The sequence below is a fragment of the Saccostrea cucullata genome, unplaced genomic scaffold (assembly GCF_032062105.1).
Source record: "Saccostrea cucullata isolate Sc308-1 unplaced genomic scaffold, CSIRO_AGI_Scuc_v1 ctg115, whole genome shotgun sequence".
NCBI lineage: Eukaryota > Metazoa > Mollusca > Bivalvia > Ostreida > Ostreidae > Saccostrea > Saccostrea cuccullata.
Window position 1 is genome coordinate 450,399 of NW_026932690.1, and position 22,125 is coordinate 472,523.

At 34.8% G+C, this 22,125-nt stretch overlaps 4 protein-coding genes across 5 annotated transcripts; 3 read left to right on the top strand and 1 right to left on the bottom strand.

Annotated features, from left to right (window-relative positions):
- Positions 1-3,297: 3,297 nt before the first annotated feature.
- LOC134235806 (NADH dehydrogenase [ubiquinone] flavoprotein 3, mitochondrial-like) lies at positions 3,298-5,090 on the bottom strand. Its single transcript, XM_062717973.1, has 3 exons — positions 4,992-5,090; positions 4,733-4,826; positions 3,298-3,537 (listed from the first exon to the last, which is right to left on the bottom strand). The coding sequence occupies exons 1-3, from the start codon at positions 5,040-5,042 to the stop codon at positions 3,386-3,388; spliced, it is 297 nt and encodes a 98-aa protein (XP_062573957.1). The 5' UTR covers positions 5,043-5,090; the 3' UTR covers positions 3,298-3,385.
- A 2,061-nt stretch (positions 5,091-7,151) lies between these two features.
- On the top strand, positions 7,152-13,667 carry LOC134235804 (uncharacterized). The gene is made up of 3 exons (XM_062717971.1): positions 7,152-7,328; positions 7,537-7,698; positions 12,678-13,667. Exons 1-3 carry the CDS (start codon positions 7,265-7,267, stop codon positions 12,893-12,895), a joined length of 444 nt encoding a protein of 147 aa, XP_062573955.1. The 5' UTR covers positions 7,152-7,264; the 3' UTR covers positions 12,896-13,667.
- Positions 13,668-13,739: 72 nt separating this feature from the next.
- Positions 13,740-15,946, top strand: LOC134235805 (uncharacterized). The gene is made up of 3 exons (XM_062717972.1): positions 13,740-13,862; positions 14,525-14,707; positions 15,056-15,946. The coding sequence occupies exons 1-3, from the start codon at positions 13,802-13,804 to the stop codon at positions 15,250-15,252; spliced, it is 441 nt and encodes a 146-aa protein (XP_062573956.1). The 5' UTR covers positions 13,740-13,801; the 3' UTR covers positions 15,253-15,946.
- Positions 15,947-17,509: 1,563 nt separating this feature from the next.
- LOC134235807 (uncharacterized) lies at positions 17,510-20,355 on the top strand. 2 transcript variants are annotated; one of them, XM_062717975.1, is made up of 4 exons: positions 17,510-17,584; positions 17,692-17,887; positions 18,322-18,669; positions 18,839-20,355. In XM_062717975.1, the coding sequence occupies exons 1-4, from the start codon at positions 17,552-17,554 to the stop codon at positions 20,335-20,337; spliced, it is 2,076 nt and encodes a 691-aa protein (XP_062573959.1). In that variant the 5' UTR covers positions 17,510-17,551; the 3' UTR covers positions 20,338-20,355. The 2 variants fall into 2 exon arrangements, with proteins under 2 accessions (XP_062573959.1, XP_062573960.1); XM_062717976.1 differs by lacking the exon at positions 17,692-17,887 and having other exon boundaries at positions 17,522-17,584.
- Positions 20,356-22,125: the final 1,770 nt, after the last annotated feature.

The window sequence follows — 22,125 nt, forward strand, 5'->3', positions numbered from 1 at the left end:
TATAGATTACAGTAAAACTTGAAACAAGAACAAGAGGCCCATGGGCCACATCGCTCACCTGAGCACTGTGGCTAGGAAAAAGTAGAAATTGGTTTATTATTGAAAAGTTTAAATCCAAAAGTAGTCCCATGACCAATCATGGATTTGCTATTCTTGAGAAGATGATTTTCCTATATATTTCTATGTAAAACTTTGGTCGGCCATTTTGGCCCCGCCCTACCCCCAGGGGTCATGATTTGAACAAACTTGAATAAACACAACCTGAGGATGCTTTCATATGAATATGATCAATTATGGCTTTGCAATTCTTGAGAAGAAGATTTTTAAAAAGTTTTCTTATATATTTCTATGTAAAACTTTGGTCGGCCATTTTGGCCCCGCCCTACCCCCGGGAGTCATGATTTGAACAAACTTGAATCTACACTACTTGAGGATGCTTCCATATAAATATGATGAATTATGGCTCTGCTAATCTTGAGAAGAAGATTTTTAAAGAATTTTCCTATATATTTCTATCTAAAAATTTGGTTGGCCATTTTGGCCCCGCCCTATCCCCAGGGGTCATGATTTGAACAAACTTGAATCTACACTACATGAGGATGCTTCCATATAAATATGATGAATTATGGCTTTGCTATTCTTAAGAAGATTTTTAGAACATTTTCCTATATATATTTCTATGTAAAACTTTGGTCGGCCATTTTGGCCCCGCCCTACCCCCGGGGGTCATGATTTGAACAAACTTGAATCCATACACTACTTGAGGATGCTTCCATATAAATATGATGAATTATGGCTTTGTCATTCTTGAGGAGAAGATTTTTAAAGAATTTTCCTATTTTTTTTATGTAAAACTTTGGTCGGCCATTTTGGCCCCAACCTACCCCTGGGGATCATGATTTCAACAAACTTGAATCTTCACTACCTGAGGATGCTTCCATATTAATATGATGAATTATGGCTTTACTATTCTTGAGAAGAAGATTTTTAAAGAATTTTCTTATATATTTCCATGTAAAACTTTGGTCGGCCATTTTGGCCCCGCCCTATCCCCGGGGGTCATGATTTGAACAAATTTGAATCTACACTACTTGAGGATGCTTCCATATAAATATGATGAATTATGGCTTTGTCATTCTTGAGGAGAAGATTTTTAAAGAATTTTCCTATTTTTTCTATGTAAAACTTTGGTCGGCCATTTTGGCCCCGCCCTACCCCCGGGGGTCATGATTTGAACAAATTTGAATCTACACTACCTGAAAATGCTTCCATATAAATATGATGAATTATGGCTTTACTATTCTTGAGAAGAAGATTTTTAAAGAATTTTCTTATATATTTCCTTGTAAAATTTTGGTCGGCCATTTTGGCCCCGCCCTATCCCCGGGGGTCATGATTTAAACAAACCTGAATCTACACTACTTGAGGATGCTTCCATATACCGGTAAATATGATGAATTACAGCTTTGTCATTCTTGAGAAGAAGATTTTAAGAGCATTTTCCTATACATTTCTATGTAAAACTTTGGTCAGTCATTTTGGCCCCGCCCTACCCCCGGGGGTCATGATTTCAACAAACTTGAATCTACACTACCATGGAATGCTTCCAAATAAATATGATGAATTATGGCTTTGTCATTCTTGAGAAGAAGATTTTTAAAGAATTTTCCTATTTTTTTCTATGTAAAACTTCGGTCGGCCATTTTGGCCCCGCCCTACCCCCGGGGGTCATGATTTGAACAAAATTAAATCTACACTACCCCAGGATGCTTCCACATAAGTTTCAGCTTTCCTGCCACAGTGGTTCTTTAGAAGAAGATTTTTAAAACATGCCACCAAATTTTCATTAATTCCCAATTATCTCCCCTTGAATGAGGGCGTGGCCCTTCATTTGAACAAACTTAAATCCCCTTCACCCAAGGATGCTTTGTGGCAAGTTTGGTTGAAATTGGTCCAGCGGTTCTTGAGAAGAAGTCGAAAATGTGAAAAGTTTACGGACAGACAGACAGCTAGACAGACGGACAGACAGATGGACGCCGGACAAAATGTGATCAGAAAAGCTCACTTGAGCCTTCGGCTCAGGTGAGCTAAAAAAAACCTAAACCCAAGTCTTGTTATCCTATACAGTATCACTGTTGCATATTTCCAATTCTAGGCGCCACTTATCTCTTCCTTTATAGGTACAAACCAGGAGAGCTACGGTCTCGTCAGAGACATCTGATTTAGAGGAAGTGCTGTTTTGAATATATAAGATCAAAACGATATCTAATAGAATGTTTTTCTTCCTCGCAACGTCGTGGGTCCTGAGTCAACGGTGGTCCAACGGCATTGTGTTGCCAAAGGATTATTGCTGATACAATGTTTTAAGGGTACTTAACAAAAACAAAAATAATTTGATGCATGGATTGATATATAATTTTTGCCTGATTTTGAACTGAAATGACTTATATAATAAATCCCTCAAATATAAAGAACCCCTGACCCTGGGGCCACAAAATTCACAATTTTGGAAGAGGCACTCTTGCTCATCATACCTATGTGCTTGGTTAGTTTATTTAATGCCCAGGAGCAGAGAAGAAGATTTTCAAAGAATAAATGCATTTTCACTATATAACCAATAGAGCCCTGCCCTAACACCAGAACCCCTGACCCTGGGGCCATAAAATTCAAAATTTTGGAAGAGGCACTCTTGCTTATCATAACTATGTACTTAGTTAGTTTACTTAATACCCAGGAGCAGAGAAGATTTTTAAAGAAATCAAGCATTTTCACTACCCGGTATATAATCTATATAGCCCCGCCCTAGCACTAGAACCCCTGACCCTGGGGCCATGAATTTCACAATTTTGGTAGAGGACTCAATGCTCATTACATTCATGCCAACAGTTTGCCTGCTTGATGTCCAGGAGTAAAGAAAAAGATTTTTAAAGATTGCAATAATTTTAGTGGTTTTGGCCCCACCCCTCAGGCCCCAGGGGGGCGGGGAACATAAAATTCACAATTTTTGTTCCCCTTCACCCATAGATGCTGTATACCAAATTTGGTTGAAATTGGTTCAGTGGTTTCAGAGAAGAAGCTGAAAATGTTCAAATGTTAACACACGACGCACAACGCACGACACAGGACGACGGACGAAAACGGATAGCAATAGGTCACATGAGTAACTCAGGTGACCTAAAAACATGTTATCCTTTAAAAGGTCTATTACCAACTACATAATTTTTTTTGCTTAAAAAAAGAATGCGATAATTGCCCATTTAATCAAGCAAACAGGAAAAGAATTAGCAAACAAGAGACTGAGTTTGTTGTATTTTATTTTTCAATTTTAATATTAACAAACAATTATAACTAAATACCAATTTTCAACCGTAATAAACTCGCTAGTCTATTGTTTAGCAGGTTCCGTTGAAGTGTATTTTGATGGTTGCGGGTTCCTGAATTTCGACATATCCTTGTCAATGTCGTAGAATGAATAGGCATTATATCCATAGTATTCCTTTACTTTATATGTGGTGTTGTCTGAATCAGCCTTGGATTCTGTTAAATCAACAAGATAAATTAGGTGATTTTAAGTTGATTTTTGTCCTCAGCTTTAGCTAAAGTAGGGGGGGGGACATAAAATCTCATTCGTCAGTCAGTCTGCAGGTCTGTCATTGAGTCTATGCATCTGTAACAAAAACTTTAACATTGACCATAACTTTTGAATGTGAAGAGATATGGCTTTTATATTACAGGTGTATTGCCTGTGACAAGACCTTCCTAAATACACTCTATTTTTTTTTTACCCCTTGACCTTCAAGTTCGACCTATTTCTAAAAAAAAATTAAACATTACTTTGATTTGGCCCTAACTTTGGAATAAGAAGAGACGGGGCTTTTATATTACACATACGTATTGCCTTTGACAAGACCTTCCTAAATACTTTATATTTTTCTACCCCTTGACCTTCAAGTTCGACCTACCTTTAAAAAATTTAAACATTACTTTTATAAGTTTGAATTGGCCATAACTTTTGAATGAGAAGAGATAGGGCTTTCAGATTAAATATGTATATTACCTGTGACAAGAACTTACTAAATACACTTTGATTTTTGACTTCATGACCTTGAAGTTTGACCTTCTTTTCAACAAATTTAATCTTGGTCGTGACTTTCGAATGAGAAGAGAAAGGGCCTTCATATTGTATCTGTGTAATGCCTAATACAAGACCTTTTAAATACACTATGATTTTTTATTGATCTCACGACCTTGACCTTGAAGTTTGACCTTCTTTTTAAAAATTTTTTCCCCTTATAACTTTTTATTAAGAAAGCAATATGGAGGGTGCCTTAATGTAAGTTCAGCTTCAATATACAGTACCTGTAGCGAATCAACATGGTAAACTTGTCCACATCTGACCTATATATATAATATTTCCTGTTTCAAAAAAACTTAATTAACGTCTTTCAGGTTAAAAAACGTAAACATAAGCTGAATTTTCTCGAAGAAATCGCATCCCCCCCCCACCCTCACAAGCTTATGACAGCTGCATGAATGCTGGTTCACAACATCTTACTTTTCCTACGGCACTACACAAGCTTAACTATCGATAAATTGGTAATAGGATTGTAGATTGTATTAATTAATTCATTTATATGTTTCAACCTATAATATGTATAATATATGCATAATAACATAAGATTAAGAACAAAATAATTACAAAATAAAACATCTGTTGGCAATGAATTCTGACCTGCAGAGGGGGGTGGGGATGGCGGGGGTGGTGCGGGTGTGGACTGCCCATCCGTACTGCCACTCTGACCAGACAAACGTTGAATCAGACTTGTCTGAAATTATAGGATTTTCACTAGAATGACAGACAAGACCGAGGAAATTCGGGGGGAAAAACAAATTCCCAAATATTTTATCATTGCTGCGCACATGATTTGCAAATTATTTCAACGCTAAAGGCTTAACAAGTTCTTTTAAAATCATACAAATAAATATCTTACCGAAACAGGTTTGTTTATTTTGAAAAGGATTTGACGGTGCAAAGAAATCATTTTCTTTTTTCAAGGAAAAATCGGGTTTGTTGTTGAGATAATATTGATTACCAAATGTATCCCGATCTCGGAGTAATAAAAGTCGTGTCCACTGTCTTGTGTGCATGTGTGAATTAGCAAATATAAATAATTCAGAAAATCTTAATGTGGGCATTTCTTTTGGAGTTCTAGAATTTATTTATAATAAGAGAATGTGTTGCATGTTTGATGTTTTATGATGAATATTGACTTCTTTTGTATTCGTAAAATTACAACTGATGTGAGTGGTTGTCCCATTTTTTTTTTCAGCTACAGATCTGCAGCTTGCGTGTAAGAAAATATTGTAATGATGGAAAATCAATGAATTATTCAATTTATTTAAACATTTAATTTATTATTTTGTATATATATTTCCTACAATTTTGTAATGTCTGAAAGAGAGAGAGAGAGAGCAGAGAGAGAGAGAGAGAGAGAGAGAGAGATAAAATTCTTTAGCATAGATATATTCTAGAAATATAATCATTTGTTTATTTATTTTTTGATTACTGGAAATAAGTTTCATTGACACCAACCCCCCCCCCCCCTACACACACACACACTGATAAATTTCCGTCAGAACCACATCATGCACAAAGAAATCGTTTTGGAGTTTAAAGATTAAACAGGAATTTTGGTGTCTATATACTGACAAAAAGTGAATAAAATGTCATTTTTACCTAAAAATTCATTCAAAAAAAGATGCTTGATAAATATAAAATCCTAATAACTAAAATATATATTGAATTAAAAAAATCGACGTATATAATCATATTCATATACAAATGTATGTATATATAGGTGTATTTTTTTTCAATACTAGTATTACTTCAATGATTTGCATGGTGAACCTTTTGCGACTTCACAAACAATGCATTGAGCGTCAACAAGGTCAAATCTATATGTACAACTTTTCCTGGCAACATAGGCATTTTTGGTAAATAATAATGACGCAACCAGATAAGCCGATAAATGATGATAAAAACCGAAAGAAAGACAAATAAACACTGCACTTAAACAGAAAATATATTGCATCATCTATGGTTTCATGTTGGACAACTGTATCTTCTTGATGGATTTTTATTTCTTATACTTAAGGACAACATAATTAATCCGTACATTTTTCAGTTTCCGCTTTAAGGAATAGCCTGGGTTTGTCTTTGTTTAATTATAGCGAGAAGGAAATAATCCACGAGATAACCGAATTTTCATTGATTAGTCACGGTATTGATCATTATAGTAGCGGACAACGTTCGGGTACAAACGATCCTTTCTCCATATTAACTAAGAATAGGACGGGGTTTTTGAAGTATATTTTTAAAGCACGAGAGAAAATATATGTATTAAAAATCACGTGTCTCAAGAGTGAAAACATTTTCATATCCATTTACAAAACAATGGATTTTCGGTTCATTACATTTTCTTTAAATGCCCATGTCTTTACAGTGTTTTTTTTCGAAGGGAATGATATACCTGTTGATCAAATTACGTCATGTACTTGACCAGTTGAAACGTCATCTGGATTTAATTTTGTGAGACAAAATAAATGCAAACATGGATTTTTAGAACACATTATAAATGTACATTAAACAATTTTCTCTAGGAAAAAAACTGCTTGCACAAAATGAGCCTTGCATAAGGAGGTTTGGGAAGAAAATTTATACAAATTAAAATTTTCTTTCCTATATTAAAAAAACAAACAAAAAAAACACAAACAAACAAAAAAAAAAAAACCAAAAACAACAAACAAACAAAAAAAAGGTAATCAAAATATCGAAAATATCCATTTCAAATAATCACTCTTCTCTCTAAGGTTATACCGGTATATTGCTGCTATATAATTTTTGCTTAGTAATACTAGTATTTGAAAAAAAAGCTAAAGAGTGTACTAATTCTTAGAACTTATCAAAAAATAGCAATCACTTATATGCATATATGAAAATAAATCTTGCTTCGGGAACAGGTGCCCCACCTACATGTAATTTATTTTAGAGATTTAAATAAATCAAACTATACTCTCTAACTATACCAAAGTATTCAAAAATGAAATTGATAATCAATGTCATTTTTATGCACCATACTTACAGAGGTGACCTCAGGCACAAGCCCTGCGCCTGGAGATGCGCAGTAAAACGGTTATATCGGATGGTGCGTGTTATTGTTATTTCAGAGACATGGAAAACAAATTTTAAAAACATTTAAAGGAAATGAATTCGGTTCCATTCGCCTTAATTTTACTTTTTATAGGAAGTACACTATTTACTTTAGCCGGTAAGTTATTTTACTTATCTAAATATGCTTTTCCTAGCCGTTTTTGGAAAGTTCGAGCCTCACCCCACTCCTCTTTTTAAATTACTCACCCTTTTTCCAAATTAATTTTTCTTTTTTCTTTCATTTAGTGAATGTTTATCCAAAGCGTGTTATTTTGACTTTTTACATTTTTAAACTCATATATTTATTTAATTTTTTTATTTTTCAGAATGTACAATAGGTGGTACCGTTAATTGTTACCAATGTAATGTGTTCAATCAAGGGGCCCGGGAATTTTGTGCTAATGCTGAGAGAAAAATGTATAACTGTACAGGTTGTATGAAAACTAAGACCCGGGTATATATGCACGATCAATGGCTCCGGTACAAGTGTAAGTATATGTAGATACTTTTATCATCCCTGCTTGTATTTAATTTTATAAATGTAAAAATATGCTTTTCTAAGAATTAAATTACTTAAAAAGGTAAAGGAGGAAATGATAAATTATCATCCTTTACTGGCTAAATTCAGGCACGTAGCATCGTTTTTGAAAGTGGGGGGGGCCAACCTGAGAAAATTTTCTTTTACTTACCTAAAGAAAGTTGACAAGCAAAAAAAAAAAAAAAAAAAAAAAAAAAAAAATTTGAGAATTAAAGAGACAAAAAGTTAAAAAAAAAAGTGGGGGGGGGGGGGGGGGGGGGGGGGGGACTTTTTTAAAGGCAAACTTCCTTTCACTTCCAATTTTTTCCTACATTTCCTTGCTGTGTATATACTGTTGTCAAAAGTGGGGGGGCCAACTATCTTTTCAATAGACATTTTCTATAGTAAAGGTAATGTTGGGGAAAAATTTATTTGAAGGATTTTTTTATCCCCCCCCCCCCCCCCGGATGCTACGTGCCTGAAATTTGGAGCTTTCTACAGGCGCAAAAAATTGATTATTTGAAAAGAAAACGCAGCAGGTAAAAATTTTAAACCCTTATCTCGAACGTTTTGTAAAAACCAAGTTTTACGGACATTAAAGTGGTTGTGTGAGGGATTTATTAGGCGAATTTCGTGTGTCAGAACTGCATCAAGTACTCCGTGTTTGTTTTGCGTCAGTTGGATGAAGTATAATTCATGCAAACAAATATTTGCAATAACGATCATATGATTTCTAAATGCAATACCCAGTCCACATTTTCTCAGTCCCTAGTTACAGATTTAATCTAATTCATGTAATACTAAAGATATCACAGGAAAGAATTTATTTTTAAAAATATTTGAAGGATTTTTTTATCAATATTTCTCAACTGTTATTGATTGGGTTAACTTGTATATCTTGTGGTGTTTTCATTACTAATGCTTGGACAAACCATATCAAAACTGGTCAATTAAAAAAAAAACTCTCATCTACTGCCAAGTACATCATTAATCAAAGTTATCATTTTATGTATCAATTAAAAAATATATGAAAAAGAATTGAAATTGCTTGATTAATATTCGTTTTTTTTTTATAGTTAGTTTATGGTAAATAACACAAAAAATGTAATTTTTTGTACTTCATTATTTAAAAAAAAAAAAATTCTTTACAACTTCGTTTCAATTTATAACTCATCTTAGTATCGTGTATGAGACAATTACATAGTGAACCAAAACAAGTTCCCAACATACAGTATTAAGTTCTTCCGTACGCGGTAGAATGTACAAGTTTGGGACATTAGGTTACGCCATAAATAGGCTGATATCTATTTAGAAGAATATAATTATAGACTTGGTATCTCTTCGTATGTGATAAAACAGAGGAAAATCGGGCATATCTGTATTTTTAACCTTGACTCCTTTAGGGCCACATATTTTTATTTATCAGCGGACTACTGTTATTCGGCCCTGTCATCTCATAGATTAACACTTAGCTTATCTAAGAGGGAAGGGCGTTTGAATTTCAAGGACTGTGTTTTATATAAACGAACTTGTAAATAAGATAAAGGTAAATCGAACAGTCCTTTAATTTTTAATATTTTTAAGAGGGTATCGACTGGGTGGTTGTGGCCATTTTTAGACTATAGTGATCTCTTTTGAAGTAGCTGCAGAACTGTAGCTCTCTGCTTGAGAAAATTCGGACAGATAAAGCAGAGAGCTACAGATCCAAGCGTTGTAAAAACCTTCGACTTACGCCGACGATTTTTTGTCGCTCACTATACGGGTATTTTTTCTTGTATTTTAAACTTTCCCCAGCTTTGAAATTACTTTTAAATGATTTATAAAAATAAATCATACATTCAACTTCAATTCCTGATAATTTACTTACTCCTTAACGCTAATACAAATGGACTCTAGTAAATCGACATTCAAAACTATATACAGGACTATTTCGGACCGATAAAAGGTAAACAAAGTATCAAATATAAGAGATAAACATATGAATTATTATAGGATACCATTCTAAAAGCCAGAGAAAGCTTAAACTACACGAAATAAATACCTAAAGTAGCGACAAAAAACCGTCGGCGTAAATCGAAGGTTTTTACAACGCTTGGATCTGTAGATCTCTGCTTTATCTGACCGAATTTTCTCAAGCAGAGAGCTACAGTTCTGTACCTACTTTTGAAGAAGAGCTTCATTTAAAGATATACGAAAATGAGGAAATTTTTAAACTAAAATGTATGATTTTTTTCATTGCCAAATGATGGTTGACAGCTAAAGAATTAAAAAAAAAATTAAAACAGCAACATGTAAACAGGAGGATGCAGAAAAAATAAAATAGTTTTAAAAATGAATAAATGATAAATAAATAGATAAAGAAACAAGAGAACTAGTGTAAATAATAAATAAAAAAAATTAAAAGCAATAATGATTGAATGAATGCACGAACAAACGAATGATAGAACTAATGAATGAATCAAGCAATCATTTACTTTCTTTAAGAAGTTGGCGTGAGAGAGAGAGAGAGAGAGAGAGAGAGAGAGAGAGAGAGAGAGAGAGATATAATTTAAATTATGTTACTATTACAGTACCAAATACATATGTGGAATTCTAAATATAAAAAGTACGTTTTCATTAAACATAATGTAATCGAGCAGAAGAACAACACAGTCTGGTTCTCGTTTACTTCTTCATTTGAGACAGCAAGCAAACAGCAACTTTAGGCATTTGTGTCTAGAAAAAATATACATACTATTTTACCCATTAGACAAAATATAACGTCAAGTAGATAGAAAATAAATGATAACATTATAAGTTTTGAAAAAGAAAAGTATTACAAAAACATATACCTATATGATACCTATATGGACAGGACGATCACGAGGTGTTGTGACCTTAATATTGGCTGGTGGGACAAGTTTTTCTAATCAAACCTGTGTATTTATACCCAGATCAACTGCGCAAGTGGATTGACTTGATTTAAAGAATACGCCAGTCAGGAATAAGGTTAAAAAAGAGTGTTCGACCCAAGCTTTTACAAAATGTTATATTGAGTGTATTCGATTAAGACAACCCGTGACACACTGGTGTTCAATATGCGCATGCTTACATTCTGAAAATGTTTTATAAATCTTCTTTTCAATGAATGTGAACATTCAAACACTCTGACAACTGGGTTGTAAACATCAAAGTACACTTTTTTGAAAATGACTTGGATTTATCTGCATGGTTTGAACAGGACAAACGAATGACTAATATGAACAATTTCCCAAGATCAAACAAAAAATAACAGATAACTTCATACAAATCCTCATGACTGATTGATTAATTGTTCAACAAAATGTATTTTTACAGATTATGTAGATTATTTAGTGTTGTAATATTATTTAAGAAAGTCAATACCTCCTCTTTATAAAAATCGAATAATTAGAATAAGAATGTCTTCTCATAACCTTGCTAATGAAACTTGGCGTCATAGAAATTTTGTAAAAGGAACGAATAGTGCGTGAATTATGTAACACCAACATAGAAGATGATTTTCATTTTGTTTTGATCTGTCGCCTATACAAAGAATTAAAAAGTAAATTAATATATTAAAAGTTGGAAAAAATAAAAAGCATTCAAACTATTTTTGAGTGTCCAAAACTTATCTGGGCTTTGTAATTTCAATTTTTTTTGCATTTAGCTTTAATGAAAAAAAAATTGTGATTCATTCTTCGTATTTCCCATCTTTACCTCTGTATATATACTTATTACATTGTTCGTTATACCGGTACTCATCATGTATAGAAGCGCCATATCAAGCAAATTTGTTTTATAATATAGGCTCTGTTTTTCATGAATAGAAAAGTCATTTTCCACACCATTTTGATTTTTCTGTGTAAACAAATAATCAAAAAGACGTGGTGCTCACTTACATCCAGATTAAAAATAATGGTTTTCCTTATTTCAATAGATTATAGGCCTTTAGATCGCTCACAAAAAAACTGAGGTGTTAAAAAATGTACAACCTGATTTTTTAAAAGTCGGATTAAAGCGGTCCAAAGGCCTGTGATTTACATATAAACAGCACATTATAACACGTGCTCATCCTAAATATATACAGTAGTAAAAAAAACAGACAAATTCAAAGAATTGTGAACCCCTGCTTTCGGTATCTTTGTGGGCGGGATGTCATTTTTTTATGACATATTGTGTCAAATCTTGTCAAAGGTAATGCACATGTCAGATATGAAAGCCCTTTCTCTTCTCAACCCCGATGACCCCGTATGACAAAATAGATGATTTTGGTATTTTCTGAAGAAAAGTCTTGCCACATGTATTACATACGTGAAGTATGAAAGCCCTTGCCCGAACCGTTCAAAGGTTATAGCCAAGGTTAAAGTTTTTAAGAAGTAGGTCAAACTCAAAGGTCAAGGTCAAAGGGTCAAAGTTCTTGGTATCCAATGAAAGGTCTCCTCACAATGATTACATACGTGAAGTATGAAAGCCCTAGCCCTTACTATTCAAAAGTTATGGCCAAGGTTAAAGTTTTTTCATAAGTACGGAAATCTCCGAGGTCAAGGTCAAAAGGTCAAAGTTGTTGGTATCCAGTGAGAGGTCTTGCCACAAAGAATACATAATTATGTGAAATATGAAAGCCCTAGTATCTACCGTTCACAAGTTACGGCCAAAGTAAAAGTTTGGAATTTTTGTATAAAAGTGGGTCAAACTCCAAGGTCAAAAGGTCAAATTTGGTTGTCACCAGAAATACACATGTGAAATATGAAAGTCATAGCTCCACTAATTCAAAAGTTATGAGCAAGGTTAAAGTTTTTGTGACGGACAGACAGACTGACTGACAGACTGACAGACAAATGAGTTTTTATGTCCCTCCGCTTTCGCGAAAGCGGGGGACAAAAATATGGAATGACTATGATGTATGGAAGATCGACTACTATTTTAATGGGGTTTCTCTCTTCTTTGTAGATGTGACGGTCATCTCTAAATATTGTATTCAGTACATGAACTATAAACTGGAGGAGGGGTGTTATACCAAGTCGGCGGATCAAGGTTATATCAGGCGCTGTTATTGCTATAGCCATTGGTGTAACTCTGCCAACAAGAATTCCAACCGAACACTCGTCACCGTGGGGCTCCAAGTGTTATTCACATTCTTTGTTTTTAACTGGATAAGAGGATCTTGATTTCATTGGAGAACTTCGTTATTCTGGGAAAATGTGCCTTAATTATATTTACACCCTTGTATGCAAAAATATATGGCAGCTGAAAATTATCGTAACTAAAGGGTTTTGTGTGTGCATATCAGTGATACAGTGAGCGATGATTGAACAATACCAAATGATGGAATATTTTTCTATATGCATATACATGTATTATGTAACAGTGTGATGTGGAGTGCTTCCTTGATTCATTGATAGCTTAAATTCAAAGTTGCGCGTGAAAATGAATAAGTAGCTCGATATATACGTCATTATACATTTATACACACATTGAGTACTTAGTCAACTGACAGATGGCGATGTGAAGGATATATCCTATATACCCATCTAAAAAACAAACAAACAAACGTAACATACTAGCGTCGTTTAAAAAAAAAAGGGGGGGGGGGGGGGGGACAAGGAATACCCGAAAAGATTGACAAGTAAAAACTCCATATAGCAAAAACATTATTTTTCTCAGAAATATTCTTGACATGTGAATGCCTATTTTACCGTGACGTTTTCTTATTGCAAGAATGCGTTGGTTGGGTATGTACTCTCACTCTGCATATAGTATATACTTGTACATATAAAATCTATGCGATGTAGATCTGCATAAAAATGACATGTCAGATGTTTTCTCTGCTATTTAATCTTGAGCATTTTTGTAAAATTAATTGTAAAATATAAATCTTATATTTCAGAAATTATTTGTAATTCAGTAATATTCCCAAACAAATAAAACAACTAGAAATGACAGGTGCCTTTTTCTTCACCTCTTTCCGGAAAAAATCATTCCATCGTTCTCGTTTTAGTAAGTAGGTTTTTAATGAAGGTGGCGCTGTGAACAGGTGCGACAAACAGCTTTCAAAATCCTATAAAAGTAGGAAAATGCCACATTCCAGAGAGATGTGGCTATATTTATTAAGTTTATCCTGTCTGATATCGTATGGTATGTATAGATTATCTCCTTTAATCCATATCATCGCATGTTTTAACGATGTAAACTGTATCTACCTGACGGAATGACTCACTCATTATTTACATCAACATACCTGTACTACAATCATTTATATTTTGACATTTTATTTTGTATTTACTGGACTTATATGAAGGTTCTTTGCTTGAATACATGAAGTTTTGAGAAATGATCTTTATTTTACATTTATTTGGTAAGAAAATGACCATTAGAAAGTTTAAAGTTGTATGTTAAAATACCGGAAGTAACATAGACCTGAAAGCAAAACGCAGTATTATTATGAATTGAATATTTGACAAGGATGACATCAAAATTCCACTTATTGAAAAAATACCATTGTGGTAATGTACAGAGCTGCCAACATTTAGAATAAAAAATGATTAGATCCTGAGGGGGACTTGGGGGTCCAGAGGCCCTAGCTGTGCTATATTTTGATGTTGTTTGGCTTTAAAATGTAGATATGGCCAATTACAATACAAGCAAGCGCCACTTTTCATGCTAAATTGCTATAACTAGGAACTCTGCTTTTTAAAATTGGTAATGACAGCGAAAGGTGGACATGTATGAAAAAAGGTATAGTACGTTTTTAGTAACAGTTGGATAAATATCTATTAATTCAACTTTTCATTATTTAGGGTTAAGTTTAAACTGCTATGAATGCCAATCAAAAGACGACACAGTGTGCCTAGATCCCTTCACAGACAGTCGGAAGGAGGTGGTTGGGGAAGCAGAATGTGGCGAAAAAGCCACACACTGTGTCAAATACAAAACCATCATGCATCTCCTGGACTCTGGGTTCATCACAGGAAGAGCCAGAGGTAAGAACACTGGTTAAGATGGAGTGTAGGGACTCTACACGCAGAACTGAAATGTAGAATCAGATTCAGGTCAAATCTTCCATTAAAGTGTAAATAAGGCTCTCTCAGGTCATTGTTGGTTCTTTTATTTGTTTAAAAAAAAAATGAATTTTTGAAACATGTATTCTAAAAAGTGAGATTGTTTGAAAGACTTTGATATACATTACACAGTTAATGAATGAATGAAGCAGCCATTGAATGGCTTACTGATTTGGTGGTCAAACATTTTAATATTCTTGTGAAACTCTCTGTTGTAATAGATTTTACATTGAGTTTGTAGTGATATCTTGATTTATTTTACTTTACCAGAGATTGTTGTGACCTCCCGGTTTTGTCTGATTAAGCCGGGAGCCAGCGATGGTTGTACAGCAGTGGAGGGTGACGGCAGCTTCTATATTCAGTGTCTGTGTAGTACAGACAACTGTAACAGTGGATGGTCATTGCTTCCAAACATCTTTGTGATTCTAATTACATGTCTTACAGCATCATGGTTTCTTAGGAGATAACCGTCCTAACTTTAATTTGTTAATTTCTATACAGACTGTTAATTAGAGACGGATTTTTCTACATATCACAGAATGTTATATTCATAGCATAATTGAGTGGATATAATGCAGCAACAATATTTCTGGAAATTTTTTTTTGGTTTGCATTTGAATTTGACTCCCAAGAAGTTTTGAAAACTTTTTATCATCTTTTCCATTTGAAGATATGGGCTCATACTTGGCTGGCCCAGTCTGAACAAGTGCTACTCACGTAACACAAGCATAACTATTTTGTATAATCTTAAAACTGGATAGAGTGTGCCATTCTGTACATAAATCCTTAAAATATTTGTCACTGTCATGGGTTGACCAGGTTTTCATTTTTACAAACTTCATTGTACTGGTTGTGATTTTTCATCTATTTCTTCACATAAGTCAGTAGTTTAGTGCATACATTTAATCCCATCATAACAGAGGCAATGAAATGTTCTTTTTAATATATATTCTGTTTTGTACTACCATTGGTGTAATTATGCATTCCAGAACATTTTAGTCATGTACATTGTACAGATATTTTTTAATGATTGTATTTAGTATTTTGATGAATTACTTTGTCAAGATGTGTGTTTATATGTCCTTGATCATATCAAGTCATCTTTTATATATGCAATTTATAATATTTTATATACATGTGAATAAAATTTTACTAAAATTTTAGCAAGTTTTCAGATACATGCATGTTGAAAAGATTAGGATAAGGTCATCTTCAAAAATTTGTTTGCTCTCTCCTGACCCACTGCCTAAAATGGCTCAACTTAAAACTATTTAAACTTGCTATAAACAATTTTTTTAAAATCCTTTTTTCCTATAAATGTATTATTTTCTTATGAAGTATGTTGAAATTTTCTAGGGAAAAAATTATCCAACTACCGGTACCTACCAACCCGTTTTTTTTCACCCTGAGTCAGAGCAAACATTCTTTTAAAATTTGTTTAATGAATTAAAACTATAATTGATGCATCACACTATTTCTATGGCCTTCCTTGGATATGGTCTGGTCATTAATAGATGAGAGCTGTCAATTGCTTTAGTGTTAATTGATCAATATACATACACACCCTCATGTAGAAGGAACCTATAAGGACCTGTATATATAAATATGAAGTCTGGCAGAAGGAGAGATTTGTTGTAGGAAATATGATCAAGTAGATTCAAATCCAGTCCAATGAATTTTTGTGCTAATGATTAGTTTCCCGCTAGCATATCATAGTCCTGCCTTGCTAAAAGACATATAATTAGATCACCCATTCTGCATGTGTAATGTTCACTTAGAAAATCTCAAAACATTTCACTAAGTTAACAGGTTGGACACACTTGTCTTATACAGTTACAGTAAAGGTGAATTGTTCCTCTTTTTATAAATTGAACAAGATGTGTTGGTGAAACACTGAAATCTCATATGACAGCTCATTGCAAAGGTTATACATGTGCTGTAGTAGTTTCTCAACACATGTTAAATAAGAAAGTCATATCACCAACAGCTCAAAAGTTATGACCAAACTTAAATGTTCAAAAGTTAGGTTAATTTCAAAGATCAAGCTCAAAATTAATGATGTCCAAGGGAAGGTTTGGTCACAAGGAATATACATGTGAAAACCCGGCCCTAGCACCAACTGAACAAAATGTGTGGCCATGTTTTAATTTTTCAGAAGCAGATCAAACTACAAGGTCGAGGTTAAAAGGTCAAAATTGGTAGAACCAATGCTAAAGTCTTGTAACAGTAAAAATATCTGTGAAAAGAAATATAAAAGTTACAAATTTTTTTACTCAAACTTACTAAATTTATACCCTGATTTGACTTCTTAACTTTACTTCAAAAAAGTGCGGGGGGGGGGGGGGGGGTTACAACCGAGCGTTAAAAGTCAAAGGTTATGTCTGGCAAAAATCCTTTCTTCCTGATGCTACGTGCCTGTTAATTATTTTAGACAATTTTGGATGATCGAGAGAGAGAGAGTTTTCGAGATTAAGTGTGACAGTGAGGATGTGTCGACTAGTTAGTATATGTTGAGCCTACTTCAAATACAGAGAAATAAATAACAGAAAATGTAATATCGGTAATAAAAAAGTAAAGAGATCAATGGGAAAAAATGAACGACACAAAAAAGTAGAGAAATTTATTATTACTATTTACACAGGTACGTTACAAATTCTGTACTTTAACTCACTGAACTTTATATTGAACTTAAAAAGTCGTATAAATACTTCCGTTTTCGATTTGAAACTCAATCCAGTCAGTTGTAAATAGCCGAAGATTTACAATATGGTGGAAACCACTTGTCGAATTGAAACCCAGGTATGCTAAAAAGAAAAAAAAACTTTTTATGACAGTCAAACTGAAATAATAATAGAGGTTCCCAAGTGTTTCTGAGTTGATTATTTTGCACATTTTTGTCATTTTAGATTTACTCCCGAGTTGGTATCGAGGACGACCTGTACGATACAGGAGTGACAGCGATATGTAGTGTCTTAATGAATTATGTAGACACCGCCAGGCATATCATCTTCAACAAACGAGAAAAAAGAAACGAAGCTTACAAAAAATTTGAGGAAAAACTTCGGGAGATAAACAAATCACATCTTAGTTTTTACTATACAGGTGATGACCGAATGATCGGATTGACTTACGTACAAGTATAGATAGGTTGACTGGATTATCATTATCAATTAAGGAAGCTCTAAGCTTTGCACACTAAAGAGTTCTAATTGTAGGGTAGTTTTTTGCAGCTAGGGTGATCTGCCCTTACAAGGAAGATTTGAAAAAAAAAGTTATTTACAGTTAATTACACGATTTGTAATAGATTAAAAATCGTTGAGCATTATATAAGATCAAGAATAAGTTATTGAATTCATTATTTTCATTAATTTTCTCAATATAAGTAAACAGCAGTGAATTTTGCTCACAATTAGTCCATTGTCTTTGAACATTTTCCTGCGGAAATAAGGCAGGTACCCTATGTTTAACCAAGTCCAAAAAGCCGTTTCTGTTAGTGTTTAGAGCAAGAGAACAATACTTGAATTTTTTTATTAAAGGGAGTCAGATGCAGAATCTGACAGCTATTCACTGGAGATACCCTATCTCCTCGACTTCCCACTCCATGGGTAGACTGTGCGACTCCGACGTAGACGTCCTCATTGTTGATCTCCAAAAATATGCCGGGGAGAGCAAGGGTCGTCACCATGGTAACCACTACGTTTACGAATATTCTCCTGAACACCCTGGTTATGTAAGAGTGTACAAGGGTCAAGGAAAAGGAAGAAAAGTCATTTCTGGGAAGGGCTTCAAAAAGTTTTGGAAGGAGGTTGTCGATCAAATCGAAATTCATACACGATATACAGGAAGAGGGACTAAATTTCCTAGCCGGGGCGAGAAAAGATCAGGCAAGAAAAACGAAAGAATCTTCCCGTCACGATATCGATCATGTTAAAATATATTGTACATGTAGTCGCATTTTATATAAAGTACATGCACATGTCACGTGCTTGGTATACGCGTTCCGCAAAAACGATTTCATGGAAATTTTGATGATTTTTATTATTGTTTATATAGGACCTGCCATTACGAAGATGGAGAATGTGAACATGCGAGACTTCATCAATCATGACTTCGTTCCTGCAATAAAACTGAAGAGCTGGCCCTCTGTTGCAAAAGATTGGACAAATCGCCCAAGACCAGGGAACTGGCCCTCTGCCGATTTGCTGGAGAGGTGCTTTGGTGCCGATTGTCATATTGTCCCCGTAGCTCACAAAGAAAGCTCAAAATATCTGAAGAAAAAGGAGTGGCGGCTCTCGTTTTCTGGAGCAGAAATAGTTCTCGCTAATTCCTTGACATTTGAACAGAGACAAGCCATCATCATGTCTAAGATGATTCTTAAGCTTTCTCTCCAAGAAGTCCTTCAGCATAAACCAAGCCTCAAAAACTGTAAACCTGTGTCGTCTTACGAGCTGAAGACGTCCTTCTACTGGCTCCGCGAGAGGAAAAATGACTGGGGAAATTTAACAGACGACATTAGAGCGATTCTGGAAAACTTAATCCAGTTTTTACATCGAGGAACCTTGCCAGATTACTTCATACCAGAGAAGAACATCATAGAAAATGTGGCTCCAGATTTAATTGAAGAGCTGTCATTGATACTTAAGGAAGTGTTCACTCAACAAGGACTGCTTTGCTTCCTACAGAAGTGTTTCTGGTACTGTTATAACACAGAGCTCGGCGATTTTGACTCCCTGGACGGAAGTTCCTTGAAATGTTTGTACAAAGAGCTTCAGAATTTCTGCGAGAGCCAAGCTCCATCTTTGAAACTTTTAACGTTTACCATAATTCATCAATTGCTAAATCTTTTCACTGCTGCAATTGATGGAATAAATTGTCGCCTCTGGATCTTGGATCCTAAGCCAGTCCTTTTCGACATCAAATATATTCAGGAAAGCCTGATGAAAAAAGCAGCTATTCAAATGGAAGTCGTTAACGTTAGCCAACTGGAGAACTTCTTTCAAGATAACGCGTCCTTTTCCTTTGACCTGCTATCTGACCTGTCGGATCTGCTGTTCGGGGTTCTATCTCAGCAGACGGTCCTTGAGGCGCTCGGAGAGAGTATTTGGAGCGTGGTCGCGTGCTTGCTAGCAAGACATTGCATCACAGCAGGCCTCTATCACGAAATGAAGCAGGAAGTCCTAGATTTCGCTAGTCTGTTAGAGGCAAACCCGGACAACTCAGCTCTAAAAGACATGGCGATTCAGGTCCATGGTAGTATGGAAAATTTCCAGACTGCAGTAGCGCGCGCAAGTGACAATGCGGATAATGTGTACCGGTTTTACGAACAGCTGTGCCAGGACTCTATGCTGTTTTATTTTGAAGTTTGTGAACGATTCCCTGTAAGTGAGGGGTATTATTGTGACGATGAGAGAATTGCAGTCCATGGTATGGAATCCATTATAAAACGCATACCGGAAATAATGGAAGACGAGATGTTAGGGACACCTGAACTATGGCACAGGGTTCAGATATTGTTGGAAAAGCGAGTGGACTTTCATGCGAGAGAATTCTGAAAAAAGATTAAATAATTTCATTACAATAAAATCTCTATAAACAAGGCAGCAGCGGATTTAAAAGGGGTGGTGGTGGTGGTACCAAAAACGTCGTAAATTGCCCAAGATCTTTGAACAGAGAATATTTCCAAGAAATAATACATTTTACTATATTTCAAAGAATCCTGTTCTTACCTGAAAATCCCTGAGCCAGGGGCTATGAGTCTCAAACTTTTTGTTTCTCTGCTAAATACTCAGGGCCAAAGATTTTCAAAGAAAAGAAGTATTTTCATAATATACTGTATTCAAAAGATCCTCACCCCTCCCCCACCTGAACCCCAGGGCCAAAAACTTCACAATGTTGGATGAAGAATTCTTGCACAAAGTAAATCTGCTAAATGCTCGGGAGCAGATAAGATTTTTAAAGGTTTAATGCAATTTTACAAAATAGGTATAATCAATAGATCTCCACCCCAATCCCTAATCAGGGAGGTGTGTGAAATTCGCAATTTTCGAAAAGGCACCCTAGCTCATAACTATGCACTTGGTTTATTGATTTTTCCACAGTACCAGCAGAAATAAAAAAAAAATATATGCTCATCTTACACTATATGTAAAAAAGAAAAAGTGAACAAGCACACGTATCCCACTCTCCCTTAAAACTCGAAGTGCTGAAATTGCCGGGAAAAATAAATGAATCCCAATTTCCTGGGAATATGCACATCTACACATTGTGCCCTAAATATCTGCAAAGTTTGACGAAATTCTGTGCAGCGGTTTAAGACGAGTTGCGCTGACAAACTGTTCATCTCTATATTCAAGGTATGGCCAAAAATCTAAGTTGAAAAGTGCGGAAATTCCCGGAAAAAATAAAGGAATCGAAATTTCCTGGTAACATGCACATCTACACATTGTGTCCTAAATAACTGCCGAGTTTGACGAAATTCTGTACTGCGGTTTATGAGTAGTTGCGCTGACGAACTTCACATCTTATTCAGTTGCAAGGTGTAGCCAACAATCAACGTGTAAAAGAGCCGAAATTTTCGTAAAAAATAAAGGAATCGGAATTTCCTGGTAATACGCACATCTACACATTGTGTTCTAAATATCTGCAAAGTTTGACGAAATTCTGTTCAGTGGTTTATGAGGGGTTGCGCTCACAAAAAAAAAAGAACAGGAATGACTTGACACACTGAGTGACTTACTGGTCAAAAACATTATACATCCCGCAACTTGTTGTGTGGGGTATAATAAACCCCTACCATCACTTGACACTGGGACCAAAAATGTCTCTGGTTTGAAAGGGTCAATCTTGATAATCACTTCCAGGTACTTTCAAGCTGAACGCCATTTGTAAAAGCAATGTGTCCGCCATATTCGATTGGACTCTCGCTTTATGATGACCCCCTATATAAAGCTGTTGACTTAGTCTCTGTCATCATGTCTTAGACAGTGCTTTGAAGCATTCGGTAGCCACAAAAAAAAAAAAATACAATATACTTCTTCTAATGCAGGAAAGTAAGATACCATGGAAACTTACAATAGTTCCATAGGTCAGTGAAATATACAAAACAAACACAAATACCCGTATTAACTGCAAATATTCTAGTTAAAATTTGTAATATTGTAAAGACAAATTCTATACTCCTTGGAAGTCGGAGATGTAGGGCAGAGAGCCTTAAGGTGGCTCATTACATCCACAGTTTATTTTAGATTTCATTACAGCATCACTTATAATGTAGATGTCAAATATCCAAATGGAGGTATTGATATCATAAATATTTTTTAGAGAATTTTTTAACTTTTTTC